General features: G+C 37.0%; 2 protein-coding genes across 3 annotated transcripts; one reads left to right on the plus strand and one right to left on the minus strand.

Moving 5' to 3' along the window:
• Positions 1–1,534: 1,534 nt before the first annotated feature.
• On the minus strand, positions 1,535–14,909 carry Helz (Helicase with zinc finger). Of its 2 annotated transcripts, XM_089633270.1 has the most exons (9): positions 14,788–14,909; positions 13,968–14,671; positions 13,757–13,892; positions 9,682–9,856; positions 7,808–7,875; positions 6,327–7,720; positions 6,052–6,240; positions 5,838–5,970; positions 1,535–5,753 (listed from the first exon to the last, which is right to left on the minus strand). In XM_089633270.1, the coding sequence occupies exons 2-9, from the start codon at positions 14,559–14,561 to the stop codon at positions 2,962–2,964; spliced, it is 5,481 nt and encodes a 1,826-aa protein (XP_089489396.1). In that variant the 5' UTR covers positions 14,562–14,671; positions 14,788–14,909; the 3' UTR covers positions 1,535–2,961. The 2 variants fall into 2 exon arrangements, with proteins under 2 accessions (XP_089489396.1, XP_089489395.1); XM_089633269.1 differs by having other exon boundaries at positions 13,757–14,671.
• A 1,576-nt stretch (positions 14,910–16,485) lies between these two features.
• RecQ4 (RecQ4 helicase) lies at positions 16,486–21,151 on the plus strand. The gene has a single exon (XM_089633787.1). It carries the CDS (start codon positions 16,696–16,698, stop codon positions 21,031–21,033), a length of 4,338 nt encoding a protein of 1,445 aa, XP_089489913.1. The 5' UTR covers positions 16,486–16,695; the 3' UTR covers positions 21,034–21,151.
• Positions 21,152–21,530: the final 379 nt, after the last annotated feature.

Raw genomic sequence — 21,530 nt, forward strand, 5'->3', positions numbered from 1 at the left:
ACACACCTACAAAAAGTTGTATAAAATTATGAAAAGTGATGAAACAAAAACTAGGTTACATAGGTAACTATCAAACCTAGTTTTTGTATCATCACTTTTTAAAGGTGTGTTGAATTATCATTTTGATGAAATATCATGGAACCAATAATGGAATTATATCTTTTCTATCAATGATGCATTTGATGGTCCATAATTGCTTGCATTGATAAGCTTTCGGATTCCACTATGTAATACAAGAAGTCGGGATTTATGTCACTGCAGAAATTCTGGGACTAATTACCATATGTATTCCCCTTGTTCAGAATACTAGGAGGAAAATAATTAAGTTGAACATTGAACATCTTCAATTTATCACTAAACAAATTGTTACCAAGGCAGTTCAGTAATGTATAATCGCTACTATTCCCATGTTCAATATTTTAATAAACAGATTATCTGCCATGTGTTTTAAAATATATCATCACCTAGGGTCAGACGATTGAAATATCTCCCTTCCAAGGAAATACTAACTTTTGAGGCCCTGCAGTATTAGTTCCTATGTTAAGATAGATTTTAAACTATATATATTGTTTTAACTTGTAGTACAAGTGGGAAACTGGTGGATCTACGTCACATTTTTCCGATGAGCATTGAATAAAAAATTTTTAAATCAATTTTTTTCACCAAATAAAGGGTTAAACAAAACATTTGGAGCAAGGTCTACGCTTAGACGCATAAGCAGCTGATATTTAAAAAAAAAAAAAAAATACAGTGTGTGGCAAGCCTACGCACGACGGAAGTGAAACTTTTAGTATTCTTCTCTCTTTTTTTCTGTCTTACGTTAGTTTGAAGATTATAGGTCAAATAATTCAACGACGAAGCATAGATTTTTTCTTTTTAATATTTTCTTATACATGAATGAATTTCGATATAAGTACAGTTCCAAAAATTTAAAAAAAGAAGCATAAATTTATTTATAGGCGTGTTGTTAACAAATGAACGTTTAACTAGATTCCTAATATTGACATATTTATAAGTAGCATGTGATAAAAAAAATTAAAAGTTATAAAAACATGGGATTCGAACCCGGGTCCTGCATAACGAGTGTCGAACGCTCTGCCTCTAGACCGTGAATACAACGTGTACTCCTCGATTGACTTGTCCCGCGCAAATTTTCGTTTTCAAACACGGCAAATGGATAATATCACATAACGTCTCGTTAACGCTTTATATAGGGTCGAATCGAAGATATATCGGCAGTGTGAAGTCATATCTGTCGTTTTTCAAAATATTTCCGTATATTTGTCCGTTTTGGAAAAGATCTATCGTGTTTTAACAGTCTCATACCCGTATGGAGTCTGAATTTGAAAAACATTTCTAAATTTTGAAAAACTCACTTACGGCTGTGTTTTTTACTAAAAAAACTTGTCGCGCACGTCTGCGAGGGTAATTAGTCGCGTTATCGGCCTTGATTAGTAATTTTAATGATTCAAAAAAAAATAATTAATCAAAATACCGAGCCACTCTACCGGCTCGATTTGTAAGCTATATTTCCAAAATATCATATAGGTACCGACCGTTACTTTTAGCCAATTACTCGAGTGAACACCTGCCGGTCTAGTCTCACTAAATGGATTTAGACATTTCGGGAAACTCTCGGTTAAAATTAACAAATTTATGTAATCTTTTACTGCATTATTACAAATCATGTAGATATCTTCTTATATGTATGCCTGACAAAGTCGCAGCACGAGAGCATTTTATCACTTTTCCTCGTATTAAAAAAATCACAAAAAGAAAAAAAATTAGTTGAAGCGGGGATCGAACCTCGGTTCTTCACGACGACAGTCGGGCGCTCTGCCTATAGACCGCGAAGCTGAGTTTGGACAGTGACCTAAACTAGGTATATAATATTAGCTAGGCTCCTATAGCGAAATGATCACGGTTTTTCGTGACGGTCATGAGTCGGTTTTACTCCGGTCCTCGAAAATGCATGACGCGCGTAAAGAAGTTTCACTTCAAAAATTGATAATGTGGCCTCACTTGGTGCTTTAACCGTACTTGAACCCCCCGTAGACCCCATTAACCCCTGGTAACCGATTTTTTCAAATTTGAAACTATTAATGTACTCGAAAATGAAGGTTAAATTTTAAAAACTGCTAAAATCCCTGACATCCCTAGCATGGCGGGAGAAATGATACAAAAAAAATGTATTTATTGTACAATATTTTTTTTGCATGAAAAAACAGTTATACCACGAAATCCAAATGTGATGTAAATTCACCAGTTTACCAATTGTACTACTAATTTCCAGATACCGTATATATCATATTGAATCTTTGATTGATAGAAAAATATTTTTCGAGATTGTATTGTAATGTCCGATTGCATATAATATTCACAAACACAGATCTTGTAATAATAAATTTGTTTATTAAAATAATTTTACATTTACAACACTGTTGACCAACCAAATAATGCCGAAATGTTAACCAGGCTGCAAGAGCCACAAAGATTAATTAAAAAAAGGAATGTACATCGAGTATTCCATGATTAGAAATATGTACATTCTTCCAATAGGAATTATGGGGAGTTGAAGATAAACAGATATCAAAAACAAAGATTCTTGTCGATTATTAAATAATAATTTATGTTGGTTGATCCGAGGCAGTGAACATCTATTGGACAGTACAAATTGAACTAAACTAAGAAGATAATTTTTTGATTTTCTGTTTTTCTTTTTTTTTGTGTATTACTAAACGTTAAATAACTTTTTTTAATATTTTTTTTTCTAATATTTTATTGTATTAACCGCCTATGGGAGATTATTACTTTCCTTTGAAATTACTGATTCATTAATTCACATTAACATGATCATTTAAATTGATTTTTATCAATATCAATTGCACAAATTATACTTTCACCGATAACAGTTTTCAATGTAAAATAGAAAAAAGTTCTTAATCCTTATCTAATACGAATTTAGTCAAAGTAGTGATATAAACCATGTGGCTGGGGCTTGTGACCAAAGTCCCGGAGAACCACAAATGGATCATTTTTGTCTTCGTCCAGTTTGGGAGTTGTTTGTCTGAGGACACTCGCATAAGTAGTATTATCTCCTTCCATTCCGTCCATGGGACCGGGCACTCCGTTCATGGGGCGAGAGAACTCGGCATTGATTTGATGCTGCAAGCGCTGCTGTTGCGTCAGTCCCGGGCCCATGGGCATCCGGCAGTCCATCATGCCCACAATACCTACGTTCCCATTCATCATACCACGCTCGCTCATCGCCATCGCGCCGTGCGGGTCAGCTTGCTGAAGACTAAACGCGCGTGCGTACCCACCAAACGCACCCGTACTCATATTCTGTTTGTCCAGTGTCTCCAGGAGACCGTGTGCGATAGGACCTTCGTTGGGGTTTCCTCCCGAGCTGGGCTGGCCCGCTTGTCGCCTGTACAATGGAACAGATTGTGTAACGGGCTTGTTGGTTTGCCAGGGCAGGTCAATCAAGGGTTCAGGCGGAGGGAAGTTCCTTGGCTGCTGCAAGATCTTTTCTTCGCGCTGGTTAGCATTGTGGTTATACACATTCCCAAACATCAAATTGGACTCAAACTCTCTAGTGAAAGGTTTGCTATTGATAAAGTGGCTTAAAACATTGGGTTTTGTCTCCGGTAATGGCCACCTCTCCCCTTCATTTGAAGGTGCAGAGTGTCCATGACCATTGGCCATGTTATAATTGATGAACTGTTGGTTGTGGTGAATGATTTTATCAGAAAAGATGTCTTCGATATTCCGGGGCATGTCATTGGGGGCAGTTAGAAAGGATTCCAATGGAGGGGGTGGGATCTGTTTGGGAGGTGGTGGCACAGGTAACAGCGTTCTCTGTAACAGTTCCATGAACTTAGCCGCCACCTCCGCGCCCTGCGTATCCATCAGGTGATAATACCACTGGAGCTGAGCATCTTGACCCTCGTTCAATATGTCTTGTACACTTATGTGTGGAGGTAACACCGGCTGTATCTCTCGTATATTCGGGTTTGGAGGCGGACCTCTTTCTGGGAAGTGGACATTTTGCAAAAATTGTATTTGCTCTTTTTCCTGCTGGTGAGTGAGGGAACGATTTGGTTCTTGAAATTTAGAAGTATTTGGTGGGTACGGGAGTCTATCAGACTGCTGCATGTTTGATGGACCACCCCGCAAAAATGCTGGTGCATTAATCTCATTATTGATAAAATTGTCAGTTGAAAAACCTGTTGGAATAGGGGATGTATCTGGACTGATCCTCTGTTGTGGCCGTAACGGGAGGAAAGGCTGGGCTTTATTAGTCACTATGGGTTGGGGGGCCAGTAAATGCTGGGGCACAACACTGGATCGGTTGGCAACCATATTAGGATGAAGAACTCTGTGAGCTGAGTTTACAGAGGGCATAATGTCTGTGGGTTTCTTCTGATTCTGCTTCTGGGGCCAGGTGGGAGTGCTACTACGTCCGTTAGGAGATGCTAGAGGAAATGAATTCACTGTCCACGGATTAATAGAGGGATTGACCTGGTGGGGATAGGACATGGGAACATTGGGAATGGGGGCAGCCGGTTGGGTGGGTGGAGCCCGATTCATGGTAAAAACGTTAGCCCCATGAGGCGCTTGTTGACTTGAACCACTGGGATAGTAAAACAATGGGTATGGAACCAGCGGAGCGTTGTTGGCATTTATCAATGGTTGAACTGGGCCTGCATTGGGTTGCCTAATATTAGCACTGATTTGAGAGATTGGCATTGGAATGGGCAACCCGATGTTGGGCGGCACAACAGGCGGCTGTAATTTGATGTAGGCTTCCGGCTGTAAAGCTCTGGGAACAAATTCTGGTGCCAAAGGATTAAGAGTATATGTCTTCTTGAGCTCAACTCCGTCCAGTTGAGATCTGAGTAAGGTCCATGTAATACCGAAAAGACTTTTGTTATCGTTACAAATATTAATAAACCTCTCCCAAACTTTTCTGCAGCGTCCAATGGAGCACAGAGCTACAGGGTCGCCCACAACAGCCACCAGACTCTGAGCACGAGTGATGGCAGTATTTAATAATTTCCGATTTGATAGGAAACCATAGTCGAGCTCAGAGGCTGCTTGGCAGGTCCTTCTCGTTCGAACTGTTGACAGAAATACAGCGCGGAACTGCTTTCCTTGGACATTCAACACTCGTTCTACAGATATTCCTCCCATTCTTCGTTTCCGCAGCTCAGATCTTATTCGGAACACTTGATCAGCGTATGGAGTCATGATACCGATGCTCTGCTCGTCAACTTTTCCCCATGCGGGTGGCCAACGCCGCCTTAGTTCACATATTCGTTCCACTACTTCATACACTTCACTGTTATTGTAGAAAGCGGTAGAGTTTTGATCTTGAACATCTTCTCCCCTCGTGGTAAAGAATGTTAATGGATAAAATTTATCGTGTCTCGGCTGTTTGCCACTGGCGATTAACTTCTGGTCATAGAACAACTCCGAGGTGAAACTGATGATTGCTTCATGGGCTCTGTAATTTTCACACAGGAGAATCTTGCATGGGAAATTCGCTGGATAGTGCTCGTAGAGACGTTCCAGAAGAGAGATGTGCAGATTCCTTTCCTTGGCGAATGCAGAAAACAGTTCAGGGCTCAATTGCATGTGATCACCGGCCAACACAATGCGAGAGGTTGGAGTAGCTAGAGCTAGCGGCATCAACGCTTCACTCTCCATAGCTTGGGCGGCTTCATCCAAAAGAATGTGTGTAAAGTAACCTGGAATAAAACCATTAGAATACTACTGAGTGTTTTAAGAAATAAAAGTTAATTGAATATGATTACAATGACGATTATGACTACCTTTGGGCAGACCCAATGTTGATAAGTACATGGATATGGACAGCGTGACGACCACAATGCGATGTTTTAGTATATCTTCAAGAACAGGGAGTCTAAAGTTTCGCACTCCATTGTTCAGTTCAATCAAGCAATACTGTGGAAAGAACAATAATTAATAGAATGACAATAATTATAAGTGGATGGTATTTTTCTATGAAATTTTAATAAAGCTTACCTTTTGAACGGTTTGATCGACAGTGGTAACCCATCTTTTGTGGTAATACACCCTCAGAGGTCTGGCCTCTGTGAGCCCTCCTTCTAGCCAAGGGTGGAGGTAATCCTTGATGTAAAGATCTGCCGCAGAGTTGGAATGGGTGCAAATCAATATCTTTGATTCGGGTTGATGAAGTAGCTGCTTAATGGCCTGATTAAAAATATTTAAAAAATCAGTAAAGTAATCAGCTACGTACTAGCAACATTAATAGTTAAAGATAATACAATGACACAAACCTGAGCTAGGGTGTAGGTTTTGCCTGTTCCAAAAGGACCAATAATTAATATGGGTGGAATCGGTAATCCTACGGGAGAAGTAATGGCTAGTACAGCTTCCTTCTGTTTGGTGTTGAGACGAGAATCCAATGTTTGACCCCACTGACGGAATGGTGACCACGGAATGGAGGGCTCCATCACAGTTTCGGGGAATATAAGCTTGTAGTCAGAGATCTTATCTATGGCATAATGCCACTCACAGTAAGTTAATCTGTTCAATTGAAATTGTACATCAGCGGCAAAATCTGTATCTGCACGCATCCCTAACTCCCTCACTGTAACAGCCGACAGCCTGAGGTAAATCATGTTTTTACCCTTGTCTTCTATGAGCGCCTCATAGACTCTGCGCCTCCCAGGACTCATGGGAGATGCTGCCAGAAGAATAGTTGTGCAGTTATTTAAAATAAGTCTCCCGGCCGACGTGTCCTCTGAAACATCTTTGCCAAGAGTCAGAAGGGCAAAAAGCTCTCCAGATTGTGCGTATTTGGCTGTGGAAGTTGCCATACCAGAGGGAGCGAGCAAATAGCTGGGAGCAATTCTTAACTTGCACGCAACGTTGTATCTCGCTACTTGTTCATATCGTGCCATTTCCTCTACTGACAGTAATTCATGCATCCGTGTGCGGTAATTGTTTCGCGTTAAGTGCCTCTCTTGCACAGTGGATTGTGTGAGACACAGGTTGTTAGCTCGAGGGGCAGGGTAAGCGTTTAATAGATCCCGATCTCTTTCGCAGGTATCTGAACCATAGGGGGTGGATAGACCCGGGTATATGGGAGAGCTGAAGGCTGTCACATCAGAATTTAAGATATCCCATCTCTCGCTGACAGACAACACCATCTCTTTACGTATTTCTTTGATTTTGTCAGCGTCTGTGACAGGAACGACATCCACACAAAGATGTTTGACAAGAACTGGCTCACCACCGAGATCAAAAACGACAGACTGTCGGAAAGTACCATAGATGTCTGTAGAAAACACCACTTTGATTCTGTGTTCCAAGGTTGGGCCCTGATCGGTGTTCTCTAAACTTTTATCGGCATAAGCGGCGGTCCATTCCTGATCAGAAGTCAGTTCCGCCTCTACAACCTTGTGGGTGTCTCGTCCCTTCTTGTTGATTTTGGGTTCACCGGGAAACACTTGCTTGAGGACATAATGGTTCCTGTGGGCATCCTGCAAGAGGGCCACGGCCTTAAGCAGGCGCTTCGTCTTCAACACGAAAGTCCATTCCCTCTTACTGACTTTGGAAGATACGGTAGTTATCAAATCTGAAGAGCATGATTCTTCAATACCGTCCAGCTTTTCACGCATCACTTTCTCTGGCGATGTTGCCTGAATCCATTTTTCAAGCAATTGTTCTAAAATTAGAATAATCTTTTATAAAAAAAATGTTTCCATAAAACTCAGAATCTTACTATACAATCCTAAAGTTAAAAAATTATCACCTGTGTAGCTTTTGCCATAAAGCTCTTTATCAAAGGCCCTTTGCATTTTCATCTTTCGGTATTCAAATCTAAAAAGAAATAATCAAAACTAAGATGAAATAATACTGAATAGTTACACAACCAATTGTCTCCTCAAAGATACTTTGTGTTCATAATATTATGTAATTATAATATTTTAACAAATATTATGGATTTTAAATATCATTTAATTAACTATCCTTTATAAAAACAAAAATGAGGATTTTTCAAAATAAACTGATATGTATTACAAAATACTATACACGTAATATATGCGACACAGCGCTTATAATTAAAAAAAATATAATAAGCACAAAAAATACATTGCAAAGCAAAATAGGAAATGGAACATCAAATTATCTGAAGAAAAACTGCTCAACAGGAGATCTGTTTAATACATGCATAATTCTAAAATGGTGACATCAACAATGATAAAAGAAATACACCCTCTGTAGTGGCAAAACATCCGAGATGGAAACTTTTTGGTGTCACATTTTAAAATGCTCAATATCAGGAATGATTACTAACTATTTTTTATGTGAAATAATTAACAACATGCAAACAGCGTTGATAATTTTTCAGATAGAACATAACTCTAATCACAAAATGAAAAATGAGCCAAGTGAAAAATAACAACAACAACAACAAAATGAGAAACTATTTCTCTTTGCCGTGTTTTTCAAATACTGAATCGTATCATGTGTTTAGCTTCAATGAAAGTTCATAATATTTTATTAACTGCAAGATAAGTAAGGCCCTTCTTCCGCAAGGACACGCAAGTATCCGATACTCAACAATTTAAGTATCACAGGTACATGTTGTGGGCATTTTGTAAACTCGCCAGTGACGCCAGTCTCCTGCGATCAGCCGGTCGAAGTCATTACTCACGTTATCGAGAATTTAAACATGGCGGAACAAATAATAAATTATATTTAATTCAATGCTTGGAACAAAACAGTCAAGTTGTGAGGGTTGTGGAAGCTAGTTTTAGATAGCTGAGGGTCTGTGCCGGACTGTGCGTGACAAGTTGTCTGCGACGTGAACACACAGTACCAGTATCGGATACTTGTACTAGGAAGGAGCCTTAACCCTTCAGTACTTTCATCACATTTGATCAGTTTGCAATGTTTTCTGTGTATTTCAAATGCGCTATATACATTTTATTTTTTTAATTTTCCTTAAACACAAACACTGTTTTTGAAACAAGATAAAATTATCTTTCCAGTGTATGCATTGAAAATAAACATTAATGATAATAATAAAAAAATTATAACAAATGTGAAAAATCTTGTCAAAAATGGTGAACACATTTTTACTTCATTTTTTACTTCAATCATAGAAAAATTGAGAGAATTCGATATTTCGAAAACACATTCGTTTTGTTTGGGGAATTTGTAAGAAAACTGTACCTTCACTTTTATCTCGTTCATATAAGAAATAATTTATACAATTAAACGTTACAATAGCGGCGCGAAATACAAATTTTTAATTTTTGCTATTTTTACAATTTTATTTATGGATTCCAGTTAAAATATTTGAGGCAAACTGGAAAGAATTATTATTTCTAACGTCAAAAAAATTATGTATTTCCGCATGATAGAAAAAAAGATTAAAGTACTTTTATAAAATATGGACGCCCGGTCATATATGAGCCTCAAACAGTAGAGGGGTTAAGGCCTAAGGGGTGACTTAGCAATCTTAAATAGATATTTTGTCTCATCTCCTTCTTCTTTCCACCCCCAGAATTAGCATGAAATTATTACGAAAATATATAATGTATTTAAAAATATATATATAATGACATACATGTTGTGAAGTTTATAAATATTATTTGGGTCAGTATTGGTCAAACGTACCGTTCCTTCCATTCGGCCAGTTCCTCGGGGCCGTGAGCCTCCACGCACTGGGCCCCATACTTGCAGGCACCATTCTCCAGGCCCGGGCTCTGCTCGTGGGAGTTCCAGCTGTCACATAGCGCGTACGTATCGAGCGTGTAGCCACGCGGAGGGGGGCGCCACTTCCAGTCGCGACCTGGACATCATTTTCCCATTAGACACAGTTAAAATAATCCATTTTACAAAGTACAACTCAAATATAATACGGTGTTACTATGACAAAACTGTAGTTTATAACAACATTGTTTTAAGATATAATAACAATAATGACGAGTTTATTCCGGAATGTTGGGAGGTTTGTGCAATCCCACACATCCCATAAAACATATACAATAATAAGAACAACAAAAAAGACGTTAAGAATTATATTGACGGGGCCAACAACTTTCTCCAAAGTGCTGGGATGCGAGTCTGGACTGACGGGATTCCATGATAAGGATATTTTTGGAGTTGTTTGTCCTCTCCCTTAAACCTGCTACCCGGACTCTTATGAGGGCCATTAAAGTTTTAGAAATAGTTCCAAGATTAAGATCGTACTTTCAAACAAACTAAATACAACTCTGAGCTCTAAATGTTATTTCTTCTGTATCAGAATTGTTGCAGTTTTGATATTGTTTGTTAACATTGTTCATTAAGTAGCTCTATACGTATGAACGTTGTAATACAGATATTATATTCAGAACAAATACCATAGTAGTTGAGGAGAGACTTGGTTGTACATTGCTAGACGTGGTAATTTTCACAAGGAAATAGCGGATCAACAAATAGCGGAGAAAATTCCAACGTTTTTGTCGGAAGGAATATTTTACAGTTAATAATTATGTATATATGCGAATTGCGAGTATCAGAGAACTATTGCAGGTAGAACCATGACCTAGTTACCTCATGTATTAATGACCGTGAATAAAGTGACCCTCGATTGCAGAGATCCTTATCCTTGTCTATTCAATGCCATTTCAAGAAAGTATTTATTAGAGGTTGATTTATTGTGGCAACACTGAGATCCTCAAACCTAATGGCGATGATGTGCATTTTAATTTATTTTGTATTTGAGTATATTTAGGAAACATACACTTTTACGTATGAATTAATTTAAGATGTTGAGTTTAAAATAAATCAGTTAAGTTCCGTATTTGGAAAAAGCATTAACTTTGTGCCTCGTCATAAATTACAATAAAAAAACACATAAGTTTGTTTTTGACCACTTTAATTTTATTTAAACTCTACCGGTTTCGGAAGAACTCTTCCTTCATCAGGAGAATATTAAAACCAGTTTTTAATATTCTCCTGATGAAGGAAGAGTTCTTGTGAAACCGGTAGAGTTTAAATAAAATTAAAGTGGTTAAAAACAAATTTATGTGTTTTTTATTACAGTTAAGTTCCATTTACAATCTTTTTTATGGTTACAGGTTAGGAAGAAAGGAGATATTTAAAATTATAAGTGAAAGAAAAAAATTATGAACTGGGTAGACGAACAATTAAAAAGATTTTTTTGGTTTAAGTACATTGCAAAGTTAATTTGATTTTAAATTTTTTAAGGGTACAGTGGAAAATATCAAGATCTTTTGTAAGTTCTGTAGATATTTCTGAGTAAAGAGTTTTGGGCGTATTTTGATTTGAATTGTTGTATGTAAAATAATGTATTCGATCTGGTATTGCAACAACGGCAACGAAATGCAATCTTTTCTAATATAGCTGGTGAGTCAATAAGGCAGTTCACAGGCAGTTTGCAGAAACAGTACGTCAAATTTTTTTCTTCGTTTGTAAAGAATGATAGGGTTACATTGATGATTTTCAAAGCGATAGAACAAGTGTCATGTAATAAATACAAGATCATTTGCAAAGTGAACATTTGAGTAAATATTTTTGTTGTTAAATTTTATGATTGACGTTTAGGAAGTTATGTACATATTAATTTGCAATTTAAGAACGTCAAATTTGCAGCAATCACACAATATATTATTAGGTAAACCAGTAACAAATGTAATATATTTGATTGTTGCAAACTTCTGAGTCTAGTCAATTTAAGAGTACTAGGCATAAGGACCAATTTCAATGTCACCATTCACAAACAAATTATGTATCAATTTTGATAATTTGAGTTTATTATTACTATTTTTTTTTAAATTTTATCCAGTTGTAAACCACTGTAATATAAGAAATTATTTTTGGAACCATTATTTATCACCTTTGTAAACAATTGTACACATTTCAATGCACCTAAGGTAAAAGCCCCATGGACGTATAAAAGAATAAATAAAACATACGAAATAATAAGCAACTATTAAGGCATAATTATATCCCATGAAAATAATACAAAACTATTAAGGGCATAATTATATCCCATGAAAATAATATGAAACTATTGATGTCATAATTATATTGCATGAAAATAAAACACCTCGGAATGCACCGGTTTCATGTGATTATACTGCAGGCATTTAAGCCCCCCATAAATAATTATCTTCTAAGATTATTAATAATCTATGAATATTCATAACTAGAACTGGGAAGGTTGAATACTAGAACTATGTTTTGATCTAAGTTGATGTGAACCATCCTATACCTGAAGATATTAACAGAAACAAAAATTTCTCAGCAAAATTGCTGGGTCTTCCAAAAATCAAAATCTCCCGTGATCGCCTTGCAGTCAGATTACATACAATGTCACGATTAGGAAAATTGCATTGTGCCAAGACTTCTTTGTAGATGAGGCTATATTTCTGATACAAATCAAAACCAAATAACCGTGCGGAACAAAGTAAATTTTTAAAAAGAACCAATTATTCAAAATAAAAGCACTTCATAAAAAAGAAAGTTTTATCTAAATTATAATAGGTTGTTTTTCAGTCATTTTTCGAATTTAATCTTCAACTTCTGTGAAAGTTCTATTATTATTTCAGTTCTGTGAAGCAACTGGCCCATAAAGATATAAAAATACAAAATTTAACTTTGAAATTTGATGAATTGTTGAAATTTTGTGAGACAACCCATCCTTAGTTACTAGCCGGCTTCACCCAGGTTTCAAATAGAATACAATTTTATAAAATTAAACAATATGAAAATATCTTGAATAACTTTTTGAGAGTTAAATGGATATAAAAGCTAATGATGGACAAGACATTGCAAGCTGAAAATAGTTATGTTGACCTAAAAATGCAAAATATGCACACAGTTGATATTTGTCAGATGAGAATGGGTCGTTTCTATGACTTGTTCTTGAGTTCCAACAGCTCGACTGAGGAACGATTTGCCAGCCTCTGTGTTTCCACCCTCCTACAACATGGGTCTATTTAGACCCACGTTCACTCCTTCCTCTCCTCAAACAGATCCTCTACACAGCATCAGGCCCTGGGGGAAATTAATTTCCTGAGGGCCTCTTGTGTACAGTTCATGTAAAAAAAAATTATGCCAGAGCTGACCAATAGTTTATGCTGTTTCAGAAAACAGATTTCTGCTTTATAGTTAAGATGTGGCAATTTGATAAAAAAATCTATAAATACAACTTGTTATGTTAGCATCACGGCTGATGTGGGATAATGGAAGTTATAGTGAAGTATTTGACACAGCAGAAAATAATGCAAAACAAATTTAGTGCAAAAAAGAGCCCATCAAAAAGTAACAAGCAAAATTTATAAATAAAGCTCGTAGAATTTTACGCATTCGAGTGTAATTTAATTAATGCGGATATTTTTTGGTTATTCATTTGTATTAAACTCTGACTGCTATAGTAATTCTGACTTGATGATATACCTCGAGAAATGTTCTCAAAAACGGGATTAATGTATTTAAAATATCTATTGGCATGCTTCGATAGGTCATTGTCCTTTCCTTTGTAAAAAAGAATCTCTCGGTGAAGGTTTGACAGTGAACGGGCATTGAACTGTTGAAGCATATGTCAACTGGTGGAGAACAATTTAATTTTATGTTATTAAAAAGCAATAGAAACATTAAGGAAGCATATATACCATAGAAAGATGGTGCTAAGTTGAAGGATAGAGCATAAATAAAGGTTAATTAAAATAAGTGTTTTTACCTTCGTCAGACATGATGATAGTTTGATGCTCGTGCGTAGAGCAATGAGCTCGAAGGGCAGCACGATCACTGAACTTAAGAGCGCAGTAAGAACATGACGGCACCTCATTCTGCTTGCCAACTTGTTCAATCTGTTTCTGAAAATTGTTCACATTGTTGGGTGATGTCTCACTGGGTGAATTCTTAGCTTCAGGTTTAGTGGGTTTACTCACTTGCGCCTCGGGAGGGCTGGCTAATGCCCCCGGAACAACGACTTTTTGCACAGTCGGAGTGGGAACGTTTTTTTTGCTCTTATCCACATTTTGCATGCCGATTGCCCAGGCTTCCAGCTTGGCATCTAAACTGAGCATCTCTTCGTCGAGCCTCTGCTGGGATATCCTCTGGTTGTTCTTCTGCCCGTTGGCCATCTGCAATACAGTTCTCAGCCTCTCCAGCACTTTCGACATTTCCGCATTGGTATGAGGTCCGACTGTGGAGTTCATCCATTCGCGGCAGGCCTGCTCCGCTTCGTTATAACGTTTCATTTTGAACAATGAATGTACCAAACGCCGTCTGACCCGCGCTCCGATGTTCGTAGTATCGGAGTCATTTATTATTTTTACGAGTTTCCGACCATCTTGCGCGACTATTTCGTGGCGTCCCAATTCTAAGCTGCATTCTGTTCGATTCATCAACCAGGATATAACTTTTTCTCGGGGTACCTTGAAATTAAAGCTGGTGCCTAATATTTGGTCGAGTATTTGAGATGCTTGGATCCATTGCTTTTGCCTCATATATTCGAGGGCTTGATTTTCTTTGTCTGCCATTATGTTCAGATAATGCTTATCTTTGATGATGGAACAAATTAGACACGTTACATGTCTTTTTGTAAATTTGTGTGTACATAAAGAAAGGTTAGTTTAAGAGATCTAAAAACCTGAAACGGAAAATGACAATTAAGATGCATTTCAGAATTCGCGTAAATTTAGATATTTATACGTATCTTTAAGTCTAAATATGAATACAAAATAATTTTAAGTTGGATTAACGAACCTTAACCTAATTTAAACCGGAGAAATTACCGATTGAACATGATTTTCCTACAATTGACACACACTACAGTAACGCCATCTTGCTTTAGCATATTATTATTTTTATTTACATGCTAGTTCACATCGCGCGGCGGATACACGAACTAGCCATGTTAGGGATGTTCATAATTCAGATTGAATAATTCAACTATTAACCCCTATTATTCGTGAGCCGTCGATAAAGGGTTAAAATAGAGAATTTATTCATTTATCTTTGGAGGTTTTGTAAATTTGTTCTATTAACTAAGCACCCGAGAATTTTAAATCTACATTTCACGATATTCAGCAAACGGCGGCCTGAAAAATATTTTAGTGTTAAAAAAATCCAAATTCTAAATTATAAATATAATTTTACGCACGTCGCCCGGAATGGAACCCAATGCTTTGTATCACTGTGTTAAAATTTCAAAGCAGTAAAAAACTTTCGGAGATTTAAGATTTTGAACAAACGAAAATTAACATTTTTATTTATATAGATATTATAGATAGATGTGTTTACTTGCGGCATTTAAAAAAAATAATACATAGCAATAATATTTTTATTGTATTTAATTTACTAGACTGTTGAACACTAAGTGCCCTTCAGATAAAATTCATTACTTTATAGAGCTATAAGAAATAATAATTGTTTCTTTTATTATATTTAATTGTGTAATGAATTTTATCGTTGGTACAAAAAAATCAATAAAAGGCATATATTTTGTATTTCTTTATTTTCTACACAACAATTACAGTTACAGAGGGTTAAAATATGTTAATAGTCTTCCAGAAGAAGTAAAAAATAAGAGAATTGATGTTTTCCAAGGAAAAAATGAAATCCTTATAAACTGAACACCTGTTACATTGTTCAAAAGTAGTAACTTAATCGATATTTTTAATGTTGCCACATCCTGGTACACGTTATATGTACACTCTATTGTTTTTTTTTTACTCCTACATCAGACTAAAGAGCTAGTTCTCTCCATTGGCGTAGAAACACCTAATATATTACACTATTTTGGTAAGCCACTGTACTGTTACGTTCATTGTTGTAACAATTTTATAATTTTAAATAAAATAAAAAAGCTTACATTCCATAAATGATGCAATAAGTTTTGGAAAATTGTTATTAATAAAACGACTTACATAGGCATATGGTTGATAAGAAAAAAAAATTCAACAAAAATTCAAAATTAATATTGAAATGCAAGAAAGGGGTGAAATATTTCAACTTAACCACTGGATTGCTTTTGGTAATATAAATGCGTTAATTTAAATGCCTCCGATTGCTTTATTGAAAAATATTTCAAATTATCTCGTGATTCGGAAAAATATTTATTTTAAAATTTTAGCCATTCCCGCGTCTATTATTTTGCATTATAAGGAAACAATTTTTTCAAACCGAACGACTCGAGGGAGATAATATAGCGTATTTGGTACGAATTATACTTTTATGGTAAATATATATTTAAAGTTGGACACTGATGCAAATGTGCCTTTTAACCGTCCCACTTTTTGTGTATCTACTTTTTAATTTCCTAATCTACTCTATTGTAAATTATTCACTATTTCGAATACCCATCGCTATTCTGTACAGCATTATTTCTTTAAAATATCAGGATTTAATTATTGATAAGTGTAGATGAACCTTTGTATTTTCATACCACCTGGTGAACAAACGTCACTTGACTTTTCAATTTTGATTTCTTTGACATTACGAATGGCGGGATAACGATAACCGAGACGTCTATCGGAGTCGTTTCGTTGCGGCGAACTATTGTTTTTAGAATTGTGCTCGTTGGATTTCCAAATAGGTTTTTGCTTGGATTTCACAATTTTATAATTAATCTGATTTTAAGAATACATACGCCAGCTGACGGAGTTTGTCATCATGAATACCTCTTTGAGCCTGGATACTAACAAAACCTACGTGAAATATAAAGCTGTCGTAAAAAAATGGGAAAAAGACTTTGTGAAAGAAAACGGCCGAGTTCCTTCGAAATATGATATTAAAGAAGCAACCCACGAAGTACGATATGCGTATAAATATTACTTCAATATGAAATCGGAAGTACTTGAATCATCACTCATGGATATAACGGGAGATATGGATGAGAACAATTTCACGTTTAGCGAACTTGATGTGACCAATGCTCTAGAAATGAATTCAGATAATCTGAATGATACCGAAGACAATGTGTTTCATGCTATACCAACAGCAGATCAGATCGGAGAGTTAATGAGTAGCAAAGATGACTCCAAGAAAAGCAAAGCTGGCGGAGTTTGGGGAGATCATTTAAACTACAAGAAAACAGAACCTAAGAAAAGTAAAGTGATATCGAAAGTTTTCCAAACAAACCATGTTTCTTCAGAACTCTTCAAAGGTTGCACCTTCAATAAGCGAAATCCAAGGAAATCACTGTCGCAATCTTTCCGCAAATCTGTCTCCAAATGTGAAGATAAACCTATCACAAATGAACTTACTGAAGACCCGACATCAATAATAATTGACGAGAAAATAAGTAACGAAGTGAGAAATAATATACATCTAAAAAAATCTGAAGATCTTAACATTAGCTCTGTTAATTCTGTGCAAAGTGTTATGATGAATAATTCACCCAAAGTGAGGCAAATCAATCTGGGCTGGCTCAGTAGATGTAGTGACATACCAATAGCAACAAGTCTGGAATCCCCGATGACTGAACAGGCAACACAGAATGGTGATAATGCTAAAATAGTGCAGCTACAATCCTATGGATTAAAAAACCTTTCGGTTTGTCCGATACTTCCTTCTGTTGACGATTCACGACTTTCCGATTTCGTTGAAAATAGTGAGTCTGAAGCTGAATTAACACAGAGTAAACCCAACGCCTACAGAAAGATACGCCCTGTTGTCAAAAGATGTAAAATAGAGAAACCAGAAATAGAGCTGGTATCCACCCAAGAAGATCCCTTGGAAAGTATTGAGGCAGAATCCCCTGTTGGAAATGTCGATGGCGATTTATATGAATCACCAAAAGTTACAAAAAGAGGACCAAATAAAAGAAAGGTTCCGGCTAAAGCCAAAAAAATTGCTGTTAAAAAAGTTATTTCTAAAGAATCAACTCAAGGTGGAAGAAAACGAATAGCCAGAGTTAAAAAAGTTCCACAAAAACTAATACTGACATCTGACAGTGAATGTGAACAGGATATTACGAAGAAAAGGGTTGCAACAAGAGCTACACGGGGCAAACTAACCAAAAATGTCAAACATAAAATTGTTGAAGAAGAAACAACAGTGGATCATAGCGAATTTGAAAACTTTTTCATGGAAGATGATGAAAATATAGCCTGTCCTCGCTTCCCTATCAAGTCGTCCATTTTGAAAGAAAGTAACTTAGTTGACGGTTTGGCAGCGGCTTTACAGATTCCTAAAGATGTGAAACAAATTGACAAAACTAGGTCAAGAATGACCAATTTGAATCAAGAGGAAAAAATGCAGAAGAAAATTGACGACGGCAGTCTAAATGAAAACTTTGTCAAAATTAACTTGGAGAAAAAAGTTTATGCTAGAGGTAAAAAGACAATGAATTTCTCCAAATTCAAAAAGCAGCAATGGAAAGATAAAAAAAAGATGCTCCATAATACCCCAGAATTTCCAGAAGGAGGTATCCTGAAATGTTTTAAGTGCGGGCAGCCGGGACACATGTCCCGCTTTTGTAAAGCTGGAAGGGGTGCTGATCTGTTGGCTCTAGATGAATATGATAATGAGGAAAAGAGTCCCTACATATCCCTCCAAGACGCTGAGTCATTGAAATGCCCCGAGAACACACCAACCGTTTCTGAAAATATTATGTATCAAAGTATTGATCAAACAGATTTCTATCAGGATATGCCAAATTCAAGTCAAAATGCTGAATCTTCAGATAGTTTGTCTCTTAAAGGAGTACATCAGATACCAGACTCATTCATCAAACTTCTAGCTACTCCATCCGGTAATACTAAAGTTCCACAACCTAAAATTGAAGCACTGTATCCTTTGGCTGATGACGGAAACCTGAACAGTCCTCCGCAAGAGGTAATGAAGGCACTTAAGAAGTTTGGCCATACAGATTTTAGAAGTGGTCAAGAGACAGCCGTTATGAGAATTTTAAGTGGCCTTTCAACCCTGGTCACGCTTTCAACTGGCAGTGGCAAATCTCTCTGTTACCAGTTACCTGCATATCTCTATGCCAAACATAATAAATGTATCACTCTTGTTATTTCTCCTCTTGTGTCATTGATGGAAGATCAAGTCACTAGTATGCCTGACTTTGTTAATGCCGCTTGTCTTCATACTAATCAATCACCTACTACACGTGAAAAGATAATAGAGCTTATTAAAACTGGAGACATTCACATATTGCTCATTTCACCCGAAGCTATAGTTGCTGGAGAAAAATCTACTGGGTTTGGTGCAATCTTAAGGCAGCTTCCACCCATTGCATTTGCCTGTATTGATGAAGTTCACTGCGTTTCTCAATGGAGTCACAATTTCCGTCCAAGTTATTTGATGATTTGTCGTGTTCTAAGGGAAAAGATGGGTGTCCAATGTGTTTTGGGATTAACAGCTACAGCCACAAAGCCAACAATATCTGAGATAGTTCAGCATCTGGAAATTACAGATGGTATTGCCGGTGTTATAACTAATAAACCTCTACCGGATAATCTTGTTTTAACTGTTTCTAGAGATGCTCAAAGAGATCACTATCTCTTAGAACTGTTGGACTCTGAGAGGTTCTTACAATGTAATTCAATTATAGTTTATTGCATCCGGCGAGATGAATGTGAAAGGGTAGCCGGTTTGATAAGATCTTCCATGCAAGGTTCCAAACCCACACTTTTGCTGGAGAGCCAAAGTACTGGAAGTAAAAAACGAAAAAGATTTAGCTGGATCGTTGAAGCTTATCACGCCGGTATGTCGGCTGCTAAGAGACGGAAGACGCAGCAAGCTTTCATGAGCGGAGAACTTCGAATCGTTGTAGCAACAGTAGCATTCGGAATGGGTATCAACAAATCTGATATTAGAGGTGTCATACACTACAATATGCCCGGTAGCTTCGAATCTTACGTTCAAGAAGTTGGAAGGGCAGGGAGGGATGGCCTCCCAGCTCAGTGTCATGTTTTTATAGACAAGGACTGTAAAGATAAAGATGAACTCTTAAGACACATTCATGCTAATTCTATAGAACGACACGTCATAAGGAAAATGTTGCAGAAAGTGTTTTTACCATGCGGATGCAGCAAAATGCTGAAGAACGTGCTCGGTGCCGATGGTGACAGTAATACAGCAAGGTGTCAAGGACATGAAGTTGCCTTCTCAGTCGACGAGACAGTTAGCGAACTAGATATACCGTCTGAAAATATTGCTACTCTATTATGTTACTTGGAACTCCACCCTAAGAAGTTTGCTAAAGTATTGAGTAACGTGTACACAAATTGTAAAATCATTTCATATGGGGGGGTTGCGGCTTTGCTTAAAGCTGCCGAGAAATGTCCTCCTCTCGCCATGGCCTTGGCACTGCAGAAGAAGAGGGGCAAAGAGTTAGACAAAAGTGGAATTGTGGAGTTTTGCGTTATTGAAGTTGCTGCAGCTATCGGTTGGGAGAGTGGGGTTGTAAAATATCAACTGAAGAATCTAGAGTGGCATAAACCAAATGGTTTTCCCAAAAAGACCTTATTACGAGTGGAATTCAATACTCTCGGCTTCCGTGTCAAATCGCCCGGAGACCTGTCGTCTTCAGAACTGGATGCAGCCCTGGATTCCTTATATGAAAGGACCCAACTGCAAGAGAAGACCATGCTACACCAACTTCAACAAGTATCGAAGGCGCTATTCTCTGTATCGTTTGCGTCAATATTTCAGTGTTCAACGCAGAAGGATGAAGAGACATATATAGAAAAATCAAACAGTTTAAAAGACACTATCAGAAGTTATTTCTCAAGTGATTCTCCATCGCAGACTGATATAGAATTGGATTCCAGACCTATAAACAAGGAGCTGGTAACTCAGGATGTCCGGGGCTTGTTAGCAACGTATCGTGATTGCACATTCACTGGTCGGGCCGTTGCTCGTATCTTGCAAGGGATTAGTTCTCCTAACTTCCCGGCCATTGTATGGGGTCGCTGCAGGTATTGGCGGTCCCATATTTCTGCTGACTTTTATGAACTTGTTAACATTGGAAAACAGCAAATTATTTCAATGCGATGATCTCTAATTTATTTTAATAATGCACTCTTGAGTTGCTTTTAGATCTTTGATATTATGTTAAAATATAAAAATAGCTATTGTGTGATATTTAATTGTATTTAAATTATTTTAACTATAAATAAACAGCTTTTAAATGCACAGATGTTTTTAATATTTCTATTTTTGATACAATTTGTGATGTCAAATACCCGTCCAAATAATAGTTGGTGTCTTTCCAGCGAATAGTTGTTTGTTGCAGAAAATAGTTGTTCACGAAGGTGATGGCCTTTTGGAAAATTTCTGTCCTCCGAACTCAACTTTTAGCTAAGGGAACAAAAAGGTCACTTAGGGCTAGATCTGGTGAGTAAGGAGGGTGGTCAAGCAGTTCAAGCAGCAGGTGTGAGACGGCGCATTGTCTTGGTGAAACAAATTTTTTTTCTTCTGCAAATGTGGCCATTTTTCCAATTCAATTTCCGCTAGTCAACTAACGTCGCGTAGTATGCTCCTGTAATAGTTTT

Source organism: Hesperophylax consimilis, chromosome 7 (assembly GCF_061612785.1).
Source record: "Hesperophylax consimilis isolate HC1 chromosome 7, BYU_Hcon_1.0, whole genome shotgun sequence".
In the NCBI taxonomy this organism is placed as follows: Eukaryota; Metazoa; Arthropoda; class Insecta; order Trichoptera; family Limnephilidae; genus Hesperophylax; species Hesperophylax consimilis.